General features: G+C 36.3%; 1 protein-coding gene across 2 annotated transcripts in view; it reads right to left on the reverse strand.

Annotated features, from left to right (window-relative positions):
• The window catches only part of LOC149819211 (uncharacterized), a 29,456-nt gene extending 1,877 nt beyond the window's left edge, over positions 1–27,579 (reverse strand). Inside the window, exons 1-5 of one of the 2 annotated variants that reach the window (XM_089985579.1) lie at positions 27,133–27,579; positions 26,787–26,840; positions 25,092–25,217; positions 14,713–14,744; positions 14,089–14,479 (exon numbers count right to left, since the gene is read on the reverse strand). In XM_089985579.1, coding sequence (XP_089841705.1) covers positions 14,733–14,744; positions 25,092–25,217; positions 26,787–26,840; positions 27,133–27,555 — 615 coding nt within the window. In that variant the 5' untranslated portion in view covers positions 27,556–27,579 and the 3' untranslated portion in view covers positions 14,089–14,479; positions 14,713–14,732. Of the gene's footprint in view, positions 1–14,088; positions 14,480–14,712; positions 14,745–25,091; positions 25,218–26,786; positions 26,841–27,132 lie in introns of those variants that run through there. The other variant, XM_089985578.1, reaches the window with a different exon arrangement.
• Between the last annotated feature and the right edge of the window lie 286 nt (positions 27,580–27,865).

Consider the following 27,865-nt stretch of genomic DNA (forward strand, 5'->3'; position numbering starts at 1 on the left):
CCACTTACTGCATCTGATTCCACCCATCTCTTTCTTCTCTCTTTCCTGTGGATTTTGGTTCGGTGGTTTTCAGTTGAGCGCGTAAAAGTAAAACCCCCCAAGAAACCTACGCTCAGAAAGACTGACACCCTCACCACCACCATCCTCACACACATTGCTTTCTCCTTCCTTCCTCTCTGCCCCCCTTTCTGCAGAGGCTTGTCCTTCTTCCCCATCTAATTGTTAAAATCTTGCTAACCTTTTCTGATCCACCTGTATCCTTCTAATTGTTAAAATGTACCCATCAATTGTTGTAATTAGATATATTTTATATATATAAAAGATGATACATATACATATATGGTATATATGTATATGTATCCTCCTATTTATATATATAAAATATATATTTTCCTTTTGTTTAGCCGTAGGGGTATTTTAGTCTTTTCCTCTGTTTTACGCACATTCACTTTATGAATGTGATTGTAATTTATTTTATTTTTCTTTTTCTTTTATTTTTTATTTCTTTTTTCTCAAGTACCAAAAGGTACCTTGGGGGGCCCACTCAAATAGACGTTGGGCCCCTTCCAACGGTCACATTTGTGACCGTTGGAGGGGCTCCAACGTCTATGAGTGGAGCCCCTCCAAGGCTCCTTTTTGTTGTTATAAATAGGGGCTCTCCCCTTTGTATTTCTTACTTCTTGAGGGAGCTTATGCTCCATTGTAATGGAGTTTTTACCCCTTGTCCATTGTTTCTTCAATAATATGCAACTTATGACTTTATGTCATATTTTTCCTTTTTTATGGGTTAGCACATTATGTGTTTGTGTTGTTTCCCTTTAATGGGTATATTTGCACTTCACGTGCATAAGTATGGGTTCATTATTGAACCCAATGTATTCAAACTCACTTTCTAACATGGTATCAGAGCAAGGTTGAGATCGAGTTGCTCTTTGGTGCATCGGGAAGCGTGGTATTCAAGAATTTGTTAAAGAAAAATGGTGAAGTATTTGTTTCTCTCTATTGTTTTTCTTATTGTTATTCGGTATGCATTCTACTTCTTTGAGTATTGTATGAAGAATGTAATGTGTTCTTTTCTTTATGTGTGCTTTTTGTCATTATGTCTTTTTTGAGTTACTTGCTACTCCATTGAATCGTTTTCATATGTTTTTCTTTGAAAAACTTTAAATGATAACTTGTTTGGCGAAAAATTAGATATATGATTGCTCAAAACTTGCTTTAATGGGTCGGTAAAAATTTATGACCGTTGAAACTTTGAATTTACATTTTTAAACCTAACCTTATTTATGAAAATACCTTTATATGAATGTTTAGTCTTTAAAGAAAGGTATGTTAAGATTAAAATGCTTGTGAAATGTAGTTTTTTTGAAAAATGTTTGGCATATATGAAAAATTCCATATTATGTGTCCGTTCTATATGAGCAACATTTAATTAAGAAAGTTTTTTTTTTTATAATACCGGTTGAATTAAGTTTTAAAATGGTCTTATGGAATATGGTGATTTTCTTTCCATCTTTACACTCTTAAGGATGTTTTCAACATTTAGAGAGTTTTCTCTCTTTTCAATAAGAGACATTTATATTTTTATGTTGTGATTGTCTCTTGTGGGTTTTGGTGTTTGCCCTTTTTCATTAGTGAATGTTGTAAGTGCTTAATGCACTCTTTTGCTTTTCCGCATATTTCATTACAAAAGTTATGGTCTTCACTAATGTTTATTGTGTACTTATTTCATTAGGAGTAGGTAATAATCTATTAAGACATGTTTTTTGATAAAACTTAAGAGTGTTAAATTTTTCCTCAATAAATGTTTACTTTTTATTTAAGCCATAGTACAATCTTATTTATCATAAGGTTTTGTTAATGAATCTATTTTGTTGGGATTTCTTCCACTTTAATGGAGTTTTCTCCTTCTTTGGGAGTTGTATATGTTTTTTGTTCAAACTCTCCTTAAGGAGCCTTTTGGTCCTTATAATCTTCTTGTGAGTATATACTCTTTTATGAAGATTTCATGATTGTTTATCATTTTTAAGTTGCAATAGTAGATTTCATAAGTTTTTCGAACTTCACCATCTTTATGAATGCCTATATTGGCCTAAGTTTGTTATTTTTTGAACTTCACCAACTTCACCGTTTAATTGCACCTTATGTTTTTCATAGTTAAGACTTGTTTGTTCCAAATCAGTTCATACACATGATGTTGCTTAATATTTCATGTTATGTAAGCCTTTTTTGGTGTACAAGACTTCTTTTGAAGATTAAGCATAATTCGTGTTTATGCAAAATTGTTTTGATGGATTATATTGGACCTTTGATTCAATTTGTTAATCGGTCCTCTTTGTAAAAACTTTTATTTGGAAAACGATTCCTTATGTGTTTATTGCCCTTTTGTGGCATTTATGTTTGTCCATCACATGTTATTTAATGCATCATTTATTTGGCCTTAGTATTGTTATATTAGAGATGTTTGTCGAGGTGAGTTATGGGCACCTCGTGTTGTATCATTTTTAGATTGTCCACCTTCCATATTATAGATGGTTGTTGAGGTGAGTTATGGGCACCTTGGGACTCTAAAATGATTTGTTATTTGATCTCTAATTATGAGTGTGTCACTCATCTTTTCTCTTGTGCCATTGATATTATGGATGCTTCTATGTAAATGTGATGGACATATGGTATTTGAAACCTTAAATGCTTTAAGGTACATTTAAAATCAAGATGTTTTGGGATTATAGCCCAACCTTTTATTTGTTTATGAATCTTATGAGTGTCTTTGCACATTTGTGATTCTGTATGTTGTGCTCGTTGTGCACATGTGTTCTTGTGTTTTTTCACAAGTGTTCTTGGTGTGTATGTTCACACATTTGTTCTAAAGAATATTATTTTATCGGTTGTAGTATCTTGTTGAAGATACGTTTTACTTGCATTTATTCTAAAATGTTATTATGAGTATTCTTTTTTAAAAAAGAATATTGTTTCATTCGAGGTTTATTTTCATTCCAAGTTTATTGCCTCAAAAGTCTTTTCCTTTTATGCCCATTATCTAAGTGTCATCATATGTAGACAAGAATTTTATTACACATTCGTGTGTTTTTAGCCATTTGTTGGTTTTTGCTCTCTTGGTCTAGTAGCTGAACACACTTGTCTTGAGTGATCTTATATGTAGACAAGACACGTTGATTCACACCATCGTGTGTAATCTTAGTCCATGTTGGCGTTTGTGTTCTTGTTCTAGTCGCTTAGATGTATGCTCATGGTTGACTTATTTCACTCATTTCAAGTGTCATCTTATGTAGACAAGAGATGTATTATGTTTTAGCCCATGGTTGGCTTATTATTCTTGTTCTAGTAGCTGAACATACTTGGTTTTAAGTGTATTTTTACATAGACAAGAGATACTTTTTAGTCCATGTTGGCATGTATTCTCTTGCTCTTGTCGTAGATACACTTATTTCAAGTATTATTATATGTAGACAAGAGGTTCGTTTACACACCTTTGTGTGTGTCTTTGGCCTTTAATGGCTTTATATTCTTGATCTAGTAGCTTATACACTTGATTTATGGGTTTTGGAGGACTAATGAGGAGGTTGTTTGTAATGAATAAACTATTATTGAAATTTGCAAAATTTCATTCATGACTTGTGTTTTTCAAGTAAATCATCTTTTTGATATGCATATCAAGTTGATTTCTTAGCATTTAATCTATATATTAAGTGCTTATGGTTTTTGCCACCCTTATATGTAAAATGTTTTTCAATTAAGTGTGACTTTCATAAATGTTTTAAAAAAAAAAAAACCTTGTGAACTCTTGGGTTTATTTTGCCTAAAGTATGCTTGGAGACTTCGTTTCTCTTATTTGGAACTTCACTACATGTTTGAAGCATGTGTTAGTTCTTTGAGTATTAATTCATATAATGATTCGTATATGCATATGCTCTTTATGGCCTTTTTTGGGCTCTCATTCAATAAAGCATATGTATGTTATGCCTCTTCGTAGGCTTCTTGTGGTATCCCTTAGTGGATCATTTTGTTATTCCCCATTATGGGGTTATATTTGTCCAATGGTGGACCTTATGAATGCATTATGCATTCTTGCAATTTTTGCATAATTTGCTTCCGCTCATTTTGTTTTAACATAATGTATGATTTAGAAACTTTGGTTTTCTAAATTTTTCGTTTCATACTAAAGTAACTATCATATTATGCATAAATTTTGCACCTTGTTAGGAATGTTCCTTTTTGAGTAAAGTGCAAAGATATTGTTTACTTGTTCTTTGTTGGTTTCTTTTCTCAGGATCTTGGAGATAGGACAAAGGGAAGTACCCTGGATGGTTCGAGAAATGGGTTCATCATTTGAAGACAATTGGAGGAAGGCTATTTCAAGTTTCATTGCATCCTTGCTGAAGCCTCGTGGAGTTTTGCCCTTTTTTTTCAATCTTTTCGTTTCCCTGCAAAGCTTAAGGAGGGGTGTTAAAATGTACCCATCAATTGTTGTAATTAGATATATTTTATATATATAAAAGATGATACATATACATATATGGTATATATGTATATATGTATATGTATCCTCCTATTTATATATATAAAATATATATTTTCCTTTTGTTTAGCCGTAGGGGTATTTTAGTCTTTTCCTCTGTTTTACGCACATTCACTTTATGAATGTGATTGTAATTTATTTTATTTTTCTTTTTCTTTTATTTTTTATTTCTTTTTCTCAAGTACCAAAAGGTACCTTGGGGGGCCCACTCAAATAGACGTTGGGCCCCTTCCAACGGTCACATTTGTGACCGTTGGAGGGGCTCCAACGTCTATGAGTGGAGCCCCTCCAAGGCTCCTTTTTGTTGTTATAAATAGGGGCTCTCCCCTTTGTATTTCTTACTTCTTGAGGGAGCTTATGCTCCATTGTAATGGGGTTTTTACCCCTTGTCCATTGTTTCTTCAATAATATGCAACTTATGACTTTATGTCATATTTTTCCCTTTTTATGGGTTTTATGGGTTAGCACATTATGTGCTTGTGTTGTTTCCCTTTAATGGGTATATTTGCACTTCACGTGCATAAGTATGGGTTCATTATTGAACCCAATGTATTCCAACTCACTTTCTAACACTAATCACGCAAATCAGAATTCGTGTTTGCGTGATTTCAAAGATTGAAATCACGTCAAACTCGTTCTTCCCTTTCTTCATATTGACGTCAGAACTGAATCTGACCTAAACACCATCTCTATACTGCCTTGATTGATTGATCTACCTCTCCACTTGGAATTTTCTCCTTTAGAAAGAAAACACATTAAAGAAAACACATTATTTTCATATTAATGTGTTTTCTTACTGATTGATACTTAATTTTCTTTAGAGCAGTTTTTCTTTACTGCATATTCTGTTTTCTGTCTCGGATCTGCATATTATTTAAAAAAAAAAGGCAACCGAGTTCTCTGAAATTCAATTATTTGTTCTAAGCTTTTTATTTTATTTGCTCTAAAGTGACTTCTCTTTTCGCTCTCTTAATCCTTCTCATTCTTTGTTTCCCATTGACTATGGATTCATTTTCTCCTTCGCAATCTGGCCTTTCTTCCAACTTTCTCAGTCAGCTTGTGTCTGAGAAACTGAATAATTCCAACTTTTTAACCTGAAAGAGACATCAGCCCATTCATAAGGAGTCAGGATCTTTCTGGACATCTGGAGGACTTTGTTCCGGTTCCTCTAGAGTTCATATCTCAAGAAGGCAAGAATGGGAAGAGTGACATTTCAATTACTTTTGTTAGAAATCCAGAGTATGCATCTTGGATGAAGCGAGATCAGGCTTTGGTTGCCTACATCACTTCCACTGTCACAGGAGGTGCTTGTGGCAATCCCAGATGATTGCTCAACTATGCAGTTATGGCATCGCCTTGTTCAGACATATTCTCAAGTTTCTTAAGCTAGAATTTTATTTTTAAAGAAAGAGTTTCAAATGTTGAGGAAGGACTCCATGACGGTCATGGAGTACTTAAACAAAATGAAGACTATCACGAATCAGTTGGCCATTGTAGGTTGCGCGGTCATTGACAAAGATATGATGCAACAGACTTTGAGCGGGCTGGGACCCGATTATCACATGATGGTTTCTTCCTTATTGTGTTTGCCAGACTTACCTACATTTGAAGACCTTCGTGCTAAGCTCTTACAGTATGAGATGACCTTGAAGGGATTCTCTGAAGGTATTCACAACACCATTGGAGCACACAATGTTCTTATCACAAGAGTTACTTATGGTCGAGGATGTGGCAGGTATGAATCTCGAGAAAGGGGAGGTCAAGAGAAGAATGGACAAGAAGCCCGTGGAATATTACCTACTCCCAATATGCCTCCTAATCTGCAAAGGCAACAGACAATACCTACATACTTTCTCTGCAACAAAAGGGGGCACATCAAAGCAAATTGTTGGCATAACCCGCAAAATAGAGGAAAACAATTGAAGACAAAAAAGGGAACAGATACATTGAAGAATACTGGAGAAGTCAAAGAGTTGTTATCTGCCTTGGCTGAATTGAACATCAAACAGAATTATCAAGGTACTTGGTATGTTGATTCTGGTGCAACCATTCATGTCACTGGTGATGCTGGTAAGCTCCTAAATCTTGTTCCTTATGTTGGTAGAAATAGTATTGTCACTAGAGATGGGTCTCATCACCATATTTCGCACATTGAAAATTTTGTAATTCCTATGCACAACTCTTCCCTTGCTCTTTCAAATGTCATTCTTGCTCCTAATATCAAGAAAAATATTGTTTCAGTCTCTAAACTTGTCGATGACATTAATGCTTCAGTTGAGTTTACTTCTTTTTTTGTTCATGTTAAGGACCTTCACACAAGAGAAACGTTCGCTGAAGGAAAATGCCAAGGGAATATGTACGTGTTCCAAGAGAATCATATTTCCTCTCGATTTCAACCTGTTGATTCCATCTTGAAGCTCACATCATCAACTTCAGTTCCTCCTAAGAGTGTCCTTAATATTTCTGAATGTATTGAGTCGAATCTTTGGCATGGTCGTCTGAGTCATTGCAGTAATCATTTTATTGATAAGCTTGTTTCAAGCAGTCTCCTTCCCAAGTCAAGTCTGAATTTAAGTGTCGATAATAAAAAAATGTTTTAGTTGTCTTCAGTGTAAGAGTCATGTTCTTCCATTCCATTCCATTAATAAAAGAACTTCAAGACCTTTTGAAATTTTATGTTCTGATGTTTGGGATCCGACTCCAGTTCCTACCATGTCTGGCACTAGATATTATCTCATTTTTGTTGATAGATATTCTCGATATACATGGATCGTCTTTATGAAAAGTAAATATGAAACCTTCAAATTGTTTCAGAATTTTCATTCTTTTGTTCAAAATAAATTTTTTAAGAATATTACTTGTTTCCAATGTGATAGAGGGGGTGAGTTCTCTTCAAATGACTATTAATTTCCTTCAGACAAATGGAATAAGTAGGCAGGTGTCTTGCCCTCGTACACCTCAACAGAATGGGATTGCTGAACGGAAGCATCACTATATTGTCGAAAGTACAATGAGCATGATGCAGGCAGAGGCCTTTCATACAGCAGTCTATGTCATAAATCGATTGCCCATGAATATCTTGGAAAACAAATCACCTCATTTCTCTTTGCATGGTGTGCATCCAAATTATCATGATTTGCGTGTATTTGGGTGTGTATGTTATGTTCATGTTGACAATTCAATGCGACACAAGTTTCAGGATAAGGCCCTACAATGCAGATTTGTGGGATATGTTGATGATTACAAAGGATACAGATGCTATAATCCCGTGAGCAAGTGCATCAAGATATCCAGAAATGTTGTGTTTGATGAATCAAATTTTGGTCATAATGTTGACACTGCTCCTGACATTGAAATTTATCATCCTTGATTGAACTCAAATCTCTTTTCTGGTATTGACAGTGTTTGTTCTTCATACTGTAATCAAAGCGATGAGGGAAACGTGTCTACTGCTGCGCAACTAACTCAGGAAAATGTGATCTCTGAACCATCATTAGCCTCAAAAGGTATAAAGGCTTTGTTTACTCTCGACGTGAGAAGGAGATATTTTCTAGCTCTAATCCGGAGTTGAATTCTCCTTTTGTTTACATTCAATCACCTGCTGCTCACAGAAGGTCTACCCGGCCTCGACACCCTATTGATAGGTGGGTTAGTTATGAGAACTTCACAATGGATTTTCAACTTTTCTTAACCTCTTTGGGCAAGGAAGATCAACCCACCACGTTTTATCAAGCAATAAATTCTAAAAGATGGATTGAAGCTATGAACGAAGAAATGGAGGCTCTTCATGAGTGTGGTACTTGGGATATTGTTCCCAGACCACACAATCGAAATGTGGTTGTCTCAAAATGAGTGTATAAGATAAAGTATAAGTCGTATGGTACTATCAAGTGATACAAGGCTAAACTGGTTGCCAAAGGTTTCACACAGAAGCAAGGACAAGACTATGATGAGACCTTCAGTCTAGTCGTGAAAATAGGCACTATCCGCATCATATTATCATTTGTTGTTGAGCACCAGTGGACTCTCAGTCAACTGGATGTAAAAAACGCATTTCTCCATGGAACTCTGAAGGAAGAAGTATACATAGAGCAACCCACCGAAGGGAATTCCAAAGAATACATGTGCAGGTTAAAGAGAGCTATATATGGTCTGAATCAGGCATCTCGATCTTGGTTTGACAGTTTCTCTCTTGAAGTAGAAAAATATGACTTTAGTCCGTCTCTTCTTTACCATTCTCTTTTCATATTCAAATGCAAAGGTATAGTTACCTTGTTATTGATATATGTTGATGACATTATCATTACAAGTAACTCTAATGAACATATTGAACAGGTCGAAGAACTTTTGAACCATAGATTTAAGATGAAGGATCTTGGTAAACTGCAATACTTTCTTGGAGTAGAAGTTGACAGGACTCCTGAAGGCATGACACTTACTCAACATAAGAATATTGTTGATGTTCTTAGCAAGGCAGGTATGACAGATTGCAAGCCTCTAAGCACACCCAGTGTACTTCATCAGAAACTCAGTTCCCAAGATAGAGATTTGTATGAGGATCCTACAGGATATCGCAGGGTAGTAGGAATGCTTCAGTATCTTACCTTCACTCGACCTGACATTGTCTATTCGGTCAATCAGGTATCTCAGTTCATGCATAAACCGCATATTAGACATATGAAAACTATTAAACACATTCTTCGATATTTGAAGGAAACTATTGGAGATGGTCTTTTGTACAGAAAGAGTATGCATGGCCATCACATGCATGAACTTCTTACCTACACAGATGCAGATTGGGCAAAAGATCCAGATGAGCGTAGATCTGTCTCAGGATACTGTGTTTTCATTGGCTTAAATCTTGTCTCCTGGAGCAATAGGAAACAAAAGGCCATAGTCAGGTCGAGCACAGAAGCAGAATATAGATCAATGGCATCTGCTACAGCCGAAGTAACATGGATCAGACACTTGTTGGCAGAAGTAGGAGAATCGATTTCTAAAAGCATTCTCTTGTGTGACAATCAAAGTGCTATCAACATGTCATTCAATCCTATCTACCACAGTCGTGCCAAGCATATTGAAATTGATCAACATTTTGTAAGACAGAAGGTCGAAGAGAAGGAAATTGAACCAGAATATGTTCGGACTGCAGACCAAGTTGTTGACTTGTTTACAAAAAGACTTATCAATAACAGATTTTGGATGTTAAAAGGCAAGTTGTTCATGGTTCATAACCATGTATAACTTGAGGGAAGGTGAAAAAATGTCACGACTGGGCCCGGATCTCAAGATCCAGACCCAATCTGTTTTAAGTTTTATTTAAACACATGCTCATTAATGGCATGTAATTTCCATTCTTTATGTAAAGGGTATTTTTGTACCCTGATTACACTGTACGTGTATATAGTTAATGGAGCATTACTGCAGACCCTAGCTTGGGTTTTCTGCAGCCACCTACACCTCTCTTCCTCTCTATTCCTCTTCCTCTTGAGATTGACAGTGAAATACGATTTCTAACAATCCTTTGGTGAAAACATCTGATGATTTGAACCAACAAATCTCATTTTCATTTCTTTCACCCATCTCAATTTTATCTCATATGAAATGATAATCAATTTGGAAGTGCTTAGATCTGTCATGTAATACTGGATTTGTAGATAAAGCAATCACATTTTTAGTATCACAATAGATAATGGACCTGGACATCTTCAGCTTTAAGACTTTAAAAAAGTCTCTTACCCATGAAATCTCAGCAACAATGCTTCATAAAGCACGATATTCAGCCTCTGTACTTGATTTTGCTATAGCTTTTTGTGTTTTACGTTCAAAAGATATTAAAAATTTTTCCAAGTAAACACAATAACCTGACAGAGACCCCTGTTGCTTTGCATCACCACCCCAATTCGGAACAGCCAATAACATGATGGAGACATAAACATGTTTTCTTTTTAAAGAATATCATCTGTAACCTTTGTGTTCAGGTGAATATCCAACAAAAACACATAAATTTGATTTAGGGTCCAGCTTTCTTCTATGGCACTGATCTATATGCATATAACAAATGCATCCAAAGCTCCTTAGAGTAGAATAATTTGCTCTATATGTAATGCCCGCGATTTTTCAAGGAATTTTCATAAAATTTCGCGAATATCTCTATATGTGATTATTTGATAATGGTCATATGTGTTACATAATATACAATAGACTAGGTCTTATATTAGGACTTAGAATAAAATAAAATAAAATATATTCAAAATGCCAATGGATCCTGTTGACCCTAGTGCAATTTGTTTTTTAAATACATTTATGAGAAAATAACAATTTTAGCAAAAAAATTTAAATAAGTTAGACAAATCATGGTTTAGAAAATTTTCACATACAGTTGAAAATAATTTGGTTTGTATTTAGTCATTCAATTTAAAATTGAAATCCAAAATAATAAATAAAGTTAATTAGTAAAATAATTAAAATGAAATGAAAATTTTAGCTTAACTAAATTGTATAATTTGGTAGAGGTCCATAGGTGGGCTATCCAATCATATGTGACACCTCTTTGTTGACTTAAAAAAAAATAAATTCAAGCTTTAAATTGAAAAGATTTTAAAAGTTACGAAAAATCATGTTTTAACAAGTCAAAACTTACTAAAAACCTAAGAGAAGCCTCCCAAGTGAGAGGGAGGGGGTCCCATCCTAGATCTTTCTAGGATGGGGGCTGGACATTTAGAAGGAATAGATAATAAAGAATATGGAAAGTAGAAAAAAAGAAAAAAAGTTTGACAAAGTCAAAAAAGCAAGTTTGATATTAGGCAAAATGGGACGGTGAACCCCATATGGGGGTGTCGACCAGCCCATATACATAACTATTATATAGTATATACTATATATAATACATAGTATAATACTAACCTAAGTCATTAGTTAGAAAAAAAATATATAATGCCAATAAAAAAAAGGAAACATGAAATTTGAGGAAAGGAAAAAAGATTGGAGATTAGATCAAGGGTTGAGATTAACCCAACCCCTTGATCTAATCCCCATAACTTATAAAAAGGGAGGGGCTCACGCCCCGCCTATTTGCCCCTTTATCATTGTTTTGAGTTTGCTCTCTCTATTCTCTCCTCCTCCCTCTTGATTCTTCTTTCTTTTTCTTCCTTTTCCTCTACCTTTATTGTGGTTTTACTCTTGTGCAAACCAAGAGGTGAACCTACATACGTTGGTGGAGCGGGCTGATCATCTAGACACAACCACCACACAAAGCAGACGGTTGGTTTGATTGAGAGAATCACTTTTTCTGCTCTAGAGGAGTGTTTTCATGAAAAAGGTAAGGGTTTTATTCTCTACACGTAAATCGAAACTCGTAGGCATGAGTTTATTCCAAATTCTAATAAAACAAACCTTGCACCAACCCTCCCCCCCATACGTGAGATTGGTGTTAGATTTGTCAAAATTGAAATAGATAGGGTTTTCAAAAGAAAATCCCTCTCAAAAAACATTTTTGTTAAAAAATACGTTTTTTTTTATTCAAATCAAAAATTTTGTTTCAGTAATAGTACGTGTGAATACACTCCAGATCAAGGGTGTATAAATGCCTATACATGTGATGGAAACAAAAAATTAAATCCTACAAAAAAAATATGTTAGACGGCTATTGGGTTTGAAGAAAAATCGGTCCATCCCCTAGAGAGAATGATCTACTTGAAAAACAACGAATAAATTTATGTATGCCACGTATGATGAGTTTTCATAAAAAAAAAAACTGTATTTGAATTATAGGGTAAAATTTATTGCTTTCTTAAGAAAATCTTTGTTAAAAAATGTGATATAATGTTCTTATGCATGTGGCATGCTGTTTGTCATGATTTTGTCATGGAAAAGTATGCATCTCTATGCTTGAAATATAGAAAGATACCAAAATTATTTTTGAGAAAATAATGTTCAGTAAGACTGATCAATTTTCCCAACCTAACGGCTGCGAAAATGGGATTTGTCCATGATGGGTTATGTAATAATCATATATTATTTTTAGTGAGATTTTATTTGAGGAGTTCATGTGGAAAAAAATGAAAATATGAATTCGGGTGGCCTATTTTTACTCACCCGAAAGCATATAACCCGCTATTATATATTTTTGTCCTGACACCCGACCGATAAATCATTCGTATCTCCTTCGTCCGAAGAAATTTTTATGAATAGTTTGTTGCATTGGAAAGCTAACAAAATTTTATAAAATCTGTACAAATTTGAGTTTTATTTTCAGGCATAGCACCGAATCGTGATAGTCGGAAGCATACACTAAACCGGTCATATCTCCCTCATCTGAAGGAATTTGTACGAATGTTATAGCTGACAGAATTATCTGTAACCTGTAAAAATTCCAGCTTCATCTGACAACTATGCCCTTTTCTGTAACAGTTGTAACAATCGAACATAATTGAGGTCAGACGGGCTCTGAACTGGCTAAAGGCCCAGTGAGCAAATATGTGTGATCTCAATACAGCTTTCGAGTATGTTTTTGCAAATCGTATCATGCTGCATATCTAATGTTAAAATAATTTTATGCAGGGATTGAGTGCTCATCATAGGCACTAATTAAATGAAATGAATTATGCTCAGCAGGGATTGAGTGATTGCTTTTGATTGAAAAGAGTTATGTAAATGAATATTTGAAAATCCTATAAAGCATTGCATGTATATATCCTTGGTGTGATTAATTGTTATTTGGCATGTTAGTATTAGATTAATCTTTTGCATACACGTTTCAATTTATGTGTATTGAATAGCTCTGCCCTGTCGAGGACTTAATTATCTGACCCTATTATTATTTAATGTTTTCAAATAGAGAATAGACGACCATGAGATGGCGGAAGGTTGCGACGAGGACATCCAGACCTTTCCCATTTTTGGATTTTGTTTTGGATTGCGAGCAACGACAAGTGCTCAAAGACCCTGATATTTATTTAATTTGAAAAGACTATCACTATTAATTCAAATTGTAATGGGCATTTAATTACTTGTGAATGTTCAATTTTAAATTCGAAGTGTATTTGAAAAGGATGTGATCGATATGTAATACGCCAAAGTTTTTATCCCATTCGGATTTTCCGCTGCAATTTATAAAACCATTTGAAAAAAGAAAAATTACATGATTTTCGGGATAGAAAATTTGGGGTATAACACTATACCCCCATAAAAGCTCAGGGTATTGTATTCAATTCCTTTTGAGTGGTTGTGTGGAAAGCTCCAATCCACAACATTTTGGGAACACCACTAATGAACAATAATGCAAGGCCCACTTCAGTCACATGCCTATGTTCTCGCTCAACTACTTGATTTTGTTGTGGAGTGTCTGGACAGGAAAAATGCCTCTCAATTCCATTGTCCCTAAGAAATTGGGTAAATTCATTAGACGTGATTTCTTCCCCTCAATCATAATGTAGAATGCAAATTCTCTTGTGAAAGTGGTTTTCAACATAGAATTTAAATTCCTTGAATTTATCAAAAACTTTAGATTTTTGTTTAAGAAAATAAATCCATGTGAATGTGGAAAAGTCATCAACAAAAACAACATAATAACATGAACTAGATGAAGGAGTTGGAGCTGGTCCCCAAAGATCAGTATGAATAAGTTCAAGAATAAAGGAGACTCTTTTATTACTTAAATCAAAAGGAAGTTTAATGTCTTCCCAACCCACAACCATAACAAGACAAAAGACCAGGTACAACATGAACATTAGGAATAAACCCTTGCTTACACAGCTTATTTATAGACTCAACTGAACAATGCCCCAAACGATGATGCCATAGATAGACATCTTTAATATGACTCATATTAGAAAGGCAATTGGTAGTGTAAGAAGGGAACCTCCTTAAAGCAAAAATTGGCATCATGTATAACTCTCCATAACGGTTTCCTCTAACGAACGTTGTCCCTGACAAATCCTTTAAGAAAACATAACGAGGAGTGAATAAACAATTGATATTCATGTCATCCCCTAAATGAGAAACATATATGAGACTTTTTTTGAAACTAGGGATGAGAAAGACATCTTTAAGAACCAAGCTTCCTCAGGGAGATTCAATCCTAGCACATCCAATGTGAGTAATAGGTAGCCGCATCCCATTTCCAATAACAGCTCCTTTACCTCTATAAAGGACAATGGAAGAGGGCATACCTGGGTTGCCGGTGACATGATTAGCTGCTCCACTGTAAAAAAAACCATGCATGAGCATCATAAGGAAGGTTCATACACATGTTGTCAAAAGATTGAGTTAGATTGCTGATATTCCCAACATCATCATTATGGGAACCCTTTTCTCCTTGAAAATTTGCATTATAAACAACCAACATGTTGACTGAATTTCTGCCATTACCCCTCTCACAACAATAATCAGCCAGATGAGTGCGTGCTCCACATATGTGGCAACTCATCGGACCATAATTTTCATAAGAATTATTTCTATACTTGTTGCTATTACTCTGAAAATTCTGATTTGGTGTGGGAAGGATACCACAACCAGATTTTTGCTAAAAATTTGCATGACCAGCAAAGTTATAGTTATTATACCTTCATCTTCCACGACCACGACCATAGTTGTTGGACCGGCCAACACCACGACCCCTTCCACCTCTTCCTCCTTGATTGAAATTTTGATTATTATTGGTGAATAACACAGGATGAGTGGCATTTGCATTATTTTGATCTTCATTTGCATTATTGGCAGACTTACGCTTACTAAGAAACATGGCTTCATGTTGCATCAGCATGGGGCGCAAATCCGAAAAAGAAGGTGAAGGAGAGGTCGGAGTAACAACCATAACAAAGGATTTATAGTCTTCACCCAAACCATAACCTGGCATAGCAATGAGGCACTCAAAGTAGCAACTGAAAATCAGTTGAAAATTAAGTGCAAGTATGCACGTCAAGGAATTTGCTGGAGGCCATGAAATGACAATGCCAACAGTTGCTTAACACTTTGAGAGAAAAAAACAAGAGAAGGAGATGTATGAAGCGAAAATGAGGTATGCACAACCATTGGATGATGTTTATGATATTGATTATGAGCTACCTACTTTAGATCCTACAACCCCTAGCATAACAACGGAAGTAGGAAGCTTTGTAGCGAAGAAGAAAGATGTGGTTGGTGTTATCATTAATGATGTGAGTATAAAGAGAAAAGGAGAGAGTTCCTCCAGAGGAGGTAGATCTAGAGGCTCTATTATCTATGTCACAGAAACTCGACAAAATGGGTGCCGCACCCGCATTGACGCGACACAACGCAGGTGTGTGTGCGGCACCTGGTGCGGTCAACCCGACCCTGGGTGCGGTCAACGCACCCAGGGTCATTTGTGTCTTTTTTTTAAACTTCAAAAAAATCGCCCAATAAATGTGTTGCCGAGGGGAGGATTAGGGCAAATTTTTGCCCTAATCCTCCCTTCGTCTCCTCCCGACCTCTCCTCCTGAAGCCTCCGCCGAACCCCGCCGCCGACCGCTCCGCCGAACCTCTCCTCCTCATGTATGCTCTCTCCTCTCTGACTCCATTTGCTCTCCTCCTCTCCTCTCCTCTTTGACTCCCTCTACTCTCCTCCTCTCCTCTTCGACCCCTCCCCTGCACAAAGAGGGTGTAGGGAGGGAGCTCGGCCCCTCCCCTGCACACAAAGAGCGCATGGAGGGGCTCGGCCCCTCCCCTGCCAACAGGGAGCGCAGGGAGGGGGCTCGACCCCTCCCCTGCCAACAGGGAGCGCAGGGAAGGGGCTTGGCCCCTCCCCTTGTCGCTATGTGAGCTTTCGGATGTTCGGTATATGTTGGCTCAGGTGGGGAGTCGAAACAACTCTCCTTCCTGCATTGATATTTTCAATGTCGGAATCGACGGATGACGCTTCACAGTTGCGCGGTCTTCGGGCCAGTGCTGCGACGTTTACGAGGGATGCTACCTGGTTGATCCTGCCAGTAGTCATATGCTTGTCTCAAAGATTAAGCCATGCATGTGTAAGTATGACTAATTCAGACTGTGAAACTGAGAATGGCTCATTAAATCAGTTACAGTTTGTTTGATGCTACTACTCGGATAACCATAGTAAAGCTAGAGCTAATAGTCTTGTAGAATAGAATTGTAGATTGTTAATTTGATTTATTGCATGCATGATGAATTGATTTGATGATATTATGATAATTGTCTTTTATTTCATTAGTGTTAATGCTGTTAACTGATAAAACTTAAAAATTATATAATATATATATATATATATATATTATTTTTTTTTTGCCGCACCCCCGCACCCGTACCTGCAACCGCACCCATTTGATATAGTCTATTATGAATTTTTCTCTCCTAGGACAAACTTTGGGTCGCAAACCGACATTCACACTGCTATGACCCCAAAACATTTAGTCGAGCAAGCAAATGTCACGGTTAGAAGATGGTTTTATGATACTTGCATGCATTTCAATGTGACAAATTTATTTCAGTTTCAAGTAATGAAAAATGCCATAACCAATATCAGGTCGGGATATAAAATACCTTCGTGTCATGATTTGAGACAAAAAAAATCTAGATGTTAATGTGAATGAAGTGAAAGCATATTGTGATGAAATGAGGCAATCATAAAAGGAAACTAAGTATAGCATAATGATAGATGGATGGATTTGCACAAAGGCAAAAAACTTGATAAATTTTTTTGTCGTTGCCTAAAAAACCGTGTTGATCTGCCTGATACGCCCAAGATGGCAGATATGTTGCTTAGGGTGTTTGATGAGGTTGTAGAAGAGGTGAAGCCTGAAAATAGTCCAATTTATCACTGATAATGTAGCAATTTATAGGGCAGTAGGCAAAAAATTATAAGATATTCTTTTGGACCTTATGTGTTGCCCACTGCATACACCAATACACCTCATACTTAAGAACATCGGCAACATGGGTAAGATAAAACAAACAATTGAATGTTGCCAAGAAATTACAAAATTTATTTACAATCGTGCATGGATTTTGAGCTTGATAAAAAAGTACACTAATGGTGTTGTAAGTATCGTATTGTATCCTATGATACGATATGATACATATCATTCCATTGGGCCTAATTGATATGATAGACACCCGTATCAAGATACGGGTGTATATTATACCGATATCAGGTGTATCATACGATACACCCTGATAGAGGGTGTATCTTATGATACACAATTAGTGTATTTTATGTTGCACTCATTTCATTTTTTTTTAATATATAAGAAGACTCATTAAGCTGAGTTTGTGTTCACTCCTAAAGAACTTGAGAGTGATTTAGGGCTTGATTTCTTGCAAAAAGTCTTCATTTTTATTTGAACAAAAAAAATGGCTATATAAAATTTTAAAATATTAACAAACACTTGAGAATTTTGTTCCTTTTTTATGTCAACATGCACTGTTATGAATCTTATGACTTGTTAGCTTAGTGTTGTTTATTATTTAACAATATACATTTTTCTTATGAGATGTGCATGTCATTCATAGCAACTCATGAAGACATAAATGCTTCATATGTGATTTTATGGTTGTATTTTGTGTCGTTCATCATTGTTTTATGTAATATGATTTTTTAGAATTTTTGCTAATTTTTTAGAATTTTTCTTGATTTTTAAAATTTTTGGAGAATTTTTTATTAAAAAATTATGATACGTTTACGATATGATTATTAGACAGTATCATATCTGTGCATTTGTATTTGTATTTGTATTTAAGTTTGGATCCAGATCGGATCCAAATCCAATCTATATATGTGTAACATGTCTAGTGTGTTATATAATTAAAGATATGTACGAAAGAGTAATAACCAATGTCCGCACTTGTGGAGGGGTGACAAACAATTTTCCTATAACGGTTAAGTTACATCAAGGATTTGCATTAAGCCCTTTCCTTTTTGCTATAGTGATAGATGAACTTACGAGATCAATTCAAGAAAATGTGCCGTGGTGTATGTTTGTTAATGATATTGTTTTGATTGATGAGTCCAGAGTTGGGGTTAATGCAAAGTTAGAATTATGGAGACAGACTTTGGAAGCAAGAGGTTTTACGTTGAGTAAGAGTAAGACAGAATATATGGAATGTCAGTTTAGTAAGCAACGAAGTAGTGAGGAGAGTGTAGTGAAGCTTGGTGAGCAAGAAATAACGATGAATGACTGTTTCAAATATTTGGGATCTATCATTCAAAAGAATGCAGAAATTGATGGAGATGTAAATCATAGGATTAAGGTTGGGTGGATGAAATGGAAAAGTGCGTGTTGTGCGATCGTAGAATGCCATTGCGGTTGAAGGGGAAGTTTTATAGGACGACAATTAGACCCGCTTTACTATATGGTACAGAATGTTGGGCTGCCAAGAGACATCATACTCAAAAAAATGAGTGTAACTGAGATGTGTATGCTTCGATGGATGTGTGGAAAGACACTAAAAGATAAGATTCAGAACGAGGAAATACGTAAGAAGGTAGGCGTTGCATCCATTGAAAATAAGATGAGTGAGAATCGTTTACGATGGTTTGGGCATATTCGGCGAAGGCCTAATGATGCTCCGGTTAGAAGGATGGAGAAATGGGAAAATATATTAGCTAAAAGAGGTCGGGGTAGGCCTAAGAAGACTTGGATGGAGATGATAAGAAAGGATATGAATGCTTTGAACCTCACCGAGGACATGACATTGGATAGAAATGATTGGAGGAGAAGAATTCATGTGGAGGACCCAAAATGATTTTCTTTTTGGTTCATATTGCCGACCCCAATTGTTTGGGATGAAGGGGTTGTTGTTGTTGTTATTCAGATATGACGTTTATTCACATCTCTGCCCATTTCCATATTTGGGCCAAATATTTCTCAAACTGATTTGGGTTTTGTGTCAAATCAGTTTTTTATGACATCCTATTTCTTCTTTTCTCTAACTGTTGATCTGTGCATATTGGATTCGTTCGTCAAATCTGTGTATCAGATTTGACGTCTAGTAATCTTATCTCAGATTTGTGTGTCAGATCTGACATCTGGTAATATTCTTTCTGTTTTTGTAATAACAGATCTGTGTATGAACATATCTGGTTATTTTTTTAAAGATATATATCACCAGTTTTGTCTATCAGACATGATATAATCAGATATGAAGTCTGGAACATTCAGATCTGTTTTTTCTTCTACATAACACTCGGTTTCATGTGTAACCAGATCTGCAGATCTGTCATTCTCTGTCCAATTTGTTGTTATTCGATCATATTCGCAATTTACATTCTCTTGATGAAATCAGATTAGATTTGTCTCGAGCTTCCTCCTAGTTATTTAAAAAAAAGGAGAGGAACCTCGTTTTGCTGCATTGTGATCTGCGAAATTTTATATACTGATTGCACACACAAATATTGTTTCCTTTTATTGCCTAACTCATGGATTCTTCTTGTCAATCATTTCTCTCATCTAATTTTCTTGGTCAACTTATTTCTGAAAAACTTACCAATTCAAACTTCTTAATCGAGAAAAGACAAATTCTTTCATTCATTAAGAGTCAAGGTCTTTCTGAACACCTAAATGGATCAATCCCAGCCCCTCCATAATTTATCATACAAGAAACCAAGGATGGGAATGAGGTTGATCTTATACAACAGATGTCAAATCCCAAATACGAGAATTGGATGAAGTGTGATCAAGCTGCAGTTGTTTTTATCATTTCTACTCTCTCTCAAGAGGTATTGGTGGGAATTTCAGATGAGTGTTCAACAAAAGAACCGTGGGACAAACTAGTAAAGACATATTCTCATATATCAGAGGCTAAAATTTCATTTCTTCAGCGTGAATTTCAACTTCTTACCAAAGGTTCCATGTCTCTAATGGAGTATTTGAACAAGGTCCAGATCATCAATGACCAACTAGCAGTTGTAAGGTATGAAGTGGCAGATAAAGACAAAGTCAGGCAGACCTCGAATGGATTGGAGTCGGAATTTCATGTTCTTTCGACCTCACTATTATGTCTACCAGACTTACCGTTATTTGAGGACTTGCAGGCAAAACTACTACAATATGAGATGACTTTGAAGGGGATGTCACATGAGACTGGTGGACAGGTTCTTGCTACTGGAGTTTCTTTTGGTCAGGGACGTGGAGATGACAACTTTGGTGGTGGCAGAGGACGAGGGAGAGGTACTCAAGGGGAGCGTTGATTGTTGCCTACCCCGAATGTTACACCTATTTTCAATGTGAAACATGTACCCACATGTTACCTCTGTAACAAGCGAGGTCACATCAAAGCTAATTGTTGGCACAATCTCTAGAATAAAGGAAGGTTCCAAAAGGGAGAGAGCTCGTCAGGACGAAAGGAGAACTTGTCAAAGTTTGGTGGAGATGTGAAGGAGATCCTCTTGGCCACGTTGTCTGAACTTGATTTGAAGCGCAATGATAAAGGAGTGTGGTACATTGATTCAGGGGCAGCTACTCATGTCATAGGTAATGCGGGTAAATTCTCTACCTTAGCTCCCTATTTTGAAAAAAATAACAGTCACTGGAGATGGGTCACACCAACCCATTACTCACATTGAAAATGTTTTTGTTCCCTTATCTAATTTCTCGCTCCATCTTTCAAATGTCCTACATGCCCCAGATATCAAGAAAAATAGTGTTTCAGTTTCTAAGCTTGTTGATCATACCAATTATTTTGTTGAATTTACTCCATCCTTACGTTCGCTAGAGGAGAACGTCGTAGAAATATGTATGTTTTCCAGGAGGATCCTTTTACTTGTGTATGGCCTACCTTGAAGTCATCTCCTCAGTCTATGCCATCAAAAAGCGTTCGTGTGTTTAGTTTGAAATCTTCAAATAAATGTAATAAGCATGATTCTTAGCATTCACGTCTTGGTCATTGTAGTTGAGTCTTTGTTGAACAATTGGTATCTAATGGGCTTATTCTTGAATCTAGCTTGAATCCTAGATCAGATGATAAAATATGTGTTAGTTGTCAATTGTGTAAGAGTCATGTTCTTCCTTTTCATTCAATAAATGAGAGAGCTTCAAGGCCTTTTGAAATTGTTTGTTCTGATGTATGGGGGGCAGCCCCTGATTCTTCTAATTCTGGCAGCAGATATTATGTTATCTTTATCGATAATTTCTCTCGTTTCACTTGGATATATTTCATGAAGAATAAATTGGAAGTCTTTCCTATTTTATGTCATTTTCATACGTTCATTAAAACTCATTTCTCTTGTAATATTTTACATTTCCAATGTGATGGGGGGGAATACTCTTCTAGGGACTTTATCAATTACCTCCAAGATAGTGGAATCAATCGTAGAGTATCTTGCCCGCATACGCCGCAGCAGATTGGGGTTGCAAAACGGAAACACCATCACATTGTTGAGAGTGCTATGAGCATGATGCACGGAAGTCATGTCTCCATAGGATTATGGACAGAGGCATTTCATTCAGTTGTCCACATTATTAATCGTCTACCCATGAAGATTTTAGAAGATAAAACACCTTATTTCGTTTTGTGACAATCAAAGTGCTATTCGGATATCCCTTAATCCTATTCATCATAGCAAGACCAAGCACAATGAGATTGACCAACATTTTATCAGGCAAAAGATTGAGGACAGAGAGATTGAGCCTCATTATGTTCGAACAGAAGACCAGGTAGCTGATTTGTTCACTAAGGGGCTCACAAAGTGCCGCTTTCGGTTTTTGAAAAGCAAGTTCATGATCCAAAATCATGCACAACTTGAGGGGGACTATTAGACAGTATGATATCTGTGCATTTGTATTTGTATTTGAGTTTGGATCCGGATCCGGTCTACATATGTGTAACATGTCCAGTGTGTTATATTGGACATACTTGTAACATATTAGGGTTACTGGTAAACCATGTATTAGGTTTTGTGCCTTATATTAAAAGGAAGAGATCACATTTTTTCCTCCAAGGAAAAACGTGATTAGTTGCAGCCTCATCTCTCATTCTTCTCTAAAGTTTCTTGGTTGTTGATTTTGGAGATTTCTAATAATGATACGGTGTTACTTTGGGCCTGACCGATACGGGTAACGATACAATACTCACAACCTTAGTGCTAAGTTGATTTGTAGAGCAATTACTAAATTTGCTACAAACTTTTTGACAATGCAATGTTCAGTAAAGAACAAAGTTGCACTTAAAAAAATATTTTCATCAGATGAGTGGAATGTATATCCCAATTCACAAAAAAGAAAACCAAAAGAAATTGTGGATATTGTATTTAAAAGTAAATTTGGTAACTACTGTATGAAGTTGTTGAGAATCATTATACATTTGGTGAAAATTCTTAGGTTGGTTGACAATTAAGAGAGACTAGCTATGAAATATATCTATAAGGCTATGAATAAAGCAAAAGAGACCAATAGATATAATTTGAATGGGAAAAAAACTCTACAAGCCTATATGATGCATCATTGATCATAGGTGTAATGGACAACTTCATCAACCCTCTTCTTATTATTGCATAGTATTTGAATCTTACATTTAGATACTCCCCTACATTTAAACAAGATAGAGAAGTAAACAAGCGAATTTGGATTGCATCGAGAGGTTGATCCTTGATTATAGCATCCAAGATGAAATTCACAAAAAAATAGAGATATATGTTAATGATTTGTATGATACGAGGAGACCTGCAGTAGTGCAGAACCGTTCCACAATGTGCCCAGGTAATTTATTGTCTATTTCAATTTCATTTTGTTATTTATTTATGAAGTTTCATATCTATTATTGTTTTCTCATTTCTTTTTTTGTTGTATTTTTAGACATATAATGGACTGGATTTGGGAGTAATGTTCCAAATATGAGAACTTTTTCATTCACAATCTCAGTCAAGCATGTATTGTGAGTGGATACAAAAGAAACAGGAGCATCTTTGAGCAAAGTCGTAAAAGAAGAAGGAATAGATTGAAGCACAAAAGACTCAATAAACTCATTTTCATGTGCTACAACTTACAATTAAACAAAGTATATAAAATTCTAAAGTTTATTTGTCATCTTCATGGTTTAATTAAAGTTCTTTTTTATATCATACAACACCCAATTAATTTTAACTTTTCATGTCATCTTTTTAGGCAAATTGAGAAGTTATCATCAAGGAGTAGGCACAATTTGATTTCATCGGTCTAGAACATTTTGATGTGTTGAATGAATGGGTTCAAGAAGAACCAAGTCTTTTTAACTAAAGAGCACATTCAATGAAACAACGTGGAAGGAGCACAATAGGTAGATGATGAAGAGCCTATGTACATTGTGGAGGATGTAAATACGGATGATGAACAAGGAGGAGGAATAGAAGAAGAAGAAGATATTGATGATGATTAAAATCATATACATTTGCTTTTGTTTATATTTTGGAAAAACTTGGTTATATAAAACTTAAGCATTCATAAACTTGGTTATTTTGTTTTTTTTTATGTATTATGAAACTATGAGTCTTGTGGCATGTTCTTATGATATTTCATATTTTGCATTGTTCTTGGGAGATATGCATGCATTATTATCTTTAATATTTGATCTTTGACGATGTCTTATCATCTATGTTACATGGGTGTGGTTACGGGTGCGGGTGCGGGTGCGGGTGCGGGTGCGGGTACGGGTGGGGGTGCAGGTACGGGTGCGGGTGCAACACGGGTGCAGAGCAATTTCAAAAAATTTGGACACGAGGACACGGCTATATATATATATATATATATATATATATATATATATATATATATATATATATATAACAATAATAAGATTATAAATTTTAAAGCAAAAATAAAAAATAATTATATTAAAGTAACAACACAAACTTATCAAAATATAACACATAAAGAGACTTGTGAGTGTGATAACAACAAAACTTATCACAAATGGACAAAAATAGACTCGATCAAAGTTGATCGGGTCCAAAATTAATTTTAATAAATGGACAAAAATAGACTCAATCAAAGTTGACCAAGTCCAAAATGTGGATGGACTCGGCCCCGGTGCGTTGACCGAGTCCGACACTTAGTTGACCGTGTCTGCCCCGTGTCCAAAGCCACACCTGTGTCGGGGTGTGTCGACGCGGGTGCGTCGACCTTTTAGCCGAGTCCGTGTGACTTAGCTTATCATAAATGCTTGATATGTGATTCTATGGATGTATCTTGTGCAAATCATTGTTTCATGTGTTGTGATTTTTTTTTGGGGGGGGGGAGTAATTTTTTGAAACATTTTTATTAAAATTTGTGATTTTTTACAATACGATATGATATGATGTGTATCTTATTTTGGACCAACCGATATGGGTTACGATACACTTTTTACAACCTTGGTTCTAATTTTATTACTAATCAGCGATACTTCATTAATTTGATAGACATCACACATTTGTCTAAATAGGAAAAATTGTTCATCCCTATTTTTCCCCAAACTTAATGGAGATTGTAGCTTTTGCTGCTGTTGTATTTCCAGTAATATAAGATTAGAACTTCTATCAACTAATATTTATTTTTTGCCTCCTTTTGCTGAACATCTGAAAGCTACAAAATGTTCATCAAGATAATAAAATATCAATTTTTACCTCTATGACAAAGTTATCAGCTATGATTCCAATGAGCAAAGGAGCAGCGAATGGTAATATCCACGTGCCTACGATCAGTAGCCTGAATAACCATCCTGAGAGTGCTAACCAGAGAAAGGCAAGAGTCTACAAGAAAGGGGAAAATTGCAATTAGCACACAATCTTACAAGTTAATACATTCATAGACATAATACAACAACAATTAACACAAAATCCAAAGGCTCCAATATTACATAACTTTCACAAATATCACTGTCAATTTTTTCCTCTAATTTTTCAGATGCAAGAGAGTAGATTCAACCAATCTATTATATGCAATGGTAACTGCATATCTGCAAGATCCAGACATGAGGTCAAACATTATGCACCACATTTTGATTAGGTACAAATAAGAAGTGTCAAATGGATTACAGTTGGTTGACCTAGAAGGTATCACTTTGAATTGCTCAATTGCATTCCTTTGCTGAAGTTCAGCAATGACAAAAAACAAAAGAAGCAATCCGTGCAAAAAGTAACTCATTAAATAGCAAGTGTCTTGATCTTTTACTGTAGTTATCTTTATCTTTGCTTTCATTACAGTCACCAATCTATGTCACATGGATACTCCCGTTTCATCTACCTTATGTCTTAGCCATGTTTCAAAATTCAATAAAATGGCCATATCCCTGTAACCACGGCCTTATCCATGTGACATTCGCAAATGGATGGAACAACTTCCTCTTTCTTCAAATTTAAGTAACCACTGAGACTCTAGTCCAAATTAGAGAAGAGCATAACCATTTCAGTTATAAATTATCACACTCAGACATTGTAAAATAACGGCAACCATAGGCTAAACCATGCTTGAAATTCCTGCACGGGAAAACACAAAGAACCAAACTGCACGAAAGCCAAACTAGCAAGAGCCCAATTATGGTTCTAAAAATATCACACTTGACCTTAACAAAATCATGATTGATATTACAGCCCAAAAACCTTTGACATCTCTTAATGGGAACTATCGGCACTTCACAAATCAGCATGTAGAGAAGAACATTGAAACTCAAAAAGGAAATAAAGAGTAGAGCAGAAAAGTTCTACTTTACGTATAATGCCCTCAGGGGTCTCATACTTAAAAATACATTGATTCCTCAAATCCTCAGCCCAAAGAAACAAGAGAAAGGGAGGACAATATCCAGGCAGGTCAGCTAGCTCCTGACATCTAAGTATTATTAATAAACAAAACCCCAACTGATCCTTACATCTGATCAAACTACCACGGATTTCTGTTCTCAATTCCTTGTCTTTTGGTTGGAACCCGGAATAGTTTGGGTAAGTGCTATTGTTCTAACCTTTCTTCATCAGGAACTGATATATTTTGCTTTTATTGTGAGTCAAACCACAAGCTACATACTTTGTAATTATTGTGCGTTCCCATAATTTATACTTTAGCATTAGCATCTCCCACATACGGCTAAAACATGCATCTGCCTGTTAACCAATAGGCTGGTTTTGAGTATATCACTAAGTTCACCATCCCACACAATAGGTAAACATCAAATTTCCAATGTGTACAATTGTTTGTGAAGATGGGCCCATGCAAGGTCTTAAAACAATCCCATCAATCAACACAAAAGAAGCACAAGAATCTATAATTTTCTGGAAACGGGAAAAAAAAGTAGGAAAAGGAACTCGAAGCCTTGAAACGCTACTCACTGCGGAGCTCTTGCCCAACGGCGTGTCAAGAAAACCCTTCAATTGCCTCCTGTACTGCAAAATACAAGCAGATAAAATCGCACGGTTAGCAACAGCCAATACTCTTTAGATTATCAGATACCAGCTCATTCAACAACCATAGAATGTATTCAAAAGAATTTAAAATAGATGATATGCACGAAAAGAGGGAATTAATCGGATATAAACCATTTAAAGCCATTACTAATGACCAAATCCTCGTGAAGGCATACAAGTTGATAAGGAAACCAATCTAATTCAATGTTCATGGCATCACAACATCCACCTAATGACGATTGATCGTTTTGGAAAGGATATTCACACTTACTCCAGGCCAATTCCGTCGGAAGTCCACGGAGAACGTCCTCCACCGCCGCTCGATACCAAACTCACTGTCGATCCTCTTGAACTCGTTGGAAGTAGACCGAGCGGCAGCATCGAGTCGATCAGAAATAGAGAAGCGGCTGTCGAGGTCCCAGGCGGTCCTCCGGGCGTTGTAGACGAGCTGATCGATGCCGTTGTTGGCCGCCCGGGCCAGATCCCTCAGCTTCTCGCCAGAGACCACGCGCCTCGCAAAGTCCTCGAAATCGTCACGGCTGGTGAAGGCGCGAGGGGTGAGGGCGGGAAGCCGCCGCTGCCGCCACCGTCGGGCGTTGCAGAGCAAGGAGAGCCTGGTGGAGGTGGTGGCGGCGGAGAGTAGGGGGAGAAGGGATCTAGGGCTAGGGCAAGAGAGGCCGGTGGCCGTCGCCATTAGCAATGGCGGACTCTGAGACTTAACCAGAGAGGGAAAGCGGAGGGATATACGGCCTTTATATGGAACCGCTGGGGTGATGAACCAGTATCATACATGAGCACGCATGGTAATATTGCGCATGTTACGCTTTCACCACAGCATGCTATGCAAATAATGGATCGGGTCGGTCGGTGAGTTCTAACTATAAGGTCCTTGATTGATCCAAACCGATTCAAGTCGCTCTTTGCTAAAGAGGAAGCAAATAGATCGGAACTACGATCTAAGCCTGATGCATTATTTTTGCCAACATTGTGTTAAAAACACCTGT

This window comes from Nuphar pumila, chromosome 13 (genome assembly GCF_984573655.1).
Source record: "Nuphar pumila chromosome 13, dmNupPumi1.hap1.1, whole genome shotgun sequence".
Taxonomy (NCBI): Eukaryota; Viridiplantae; Streptophyta; class Magnoliopsida; order Nymphaeales; family Nymphaeaceae; genus Nuphar; species Nuphar pumila.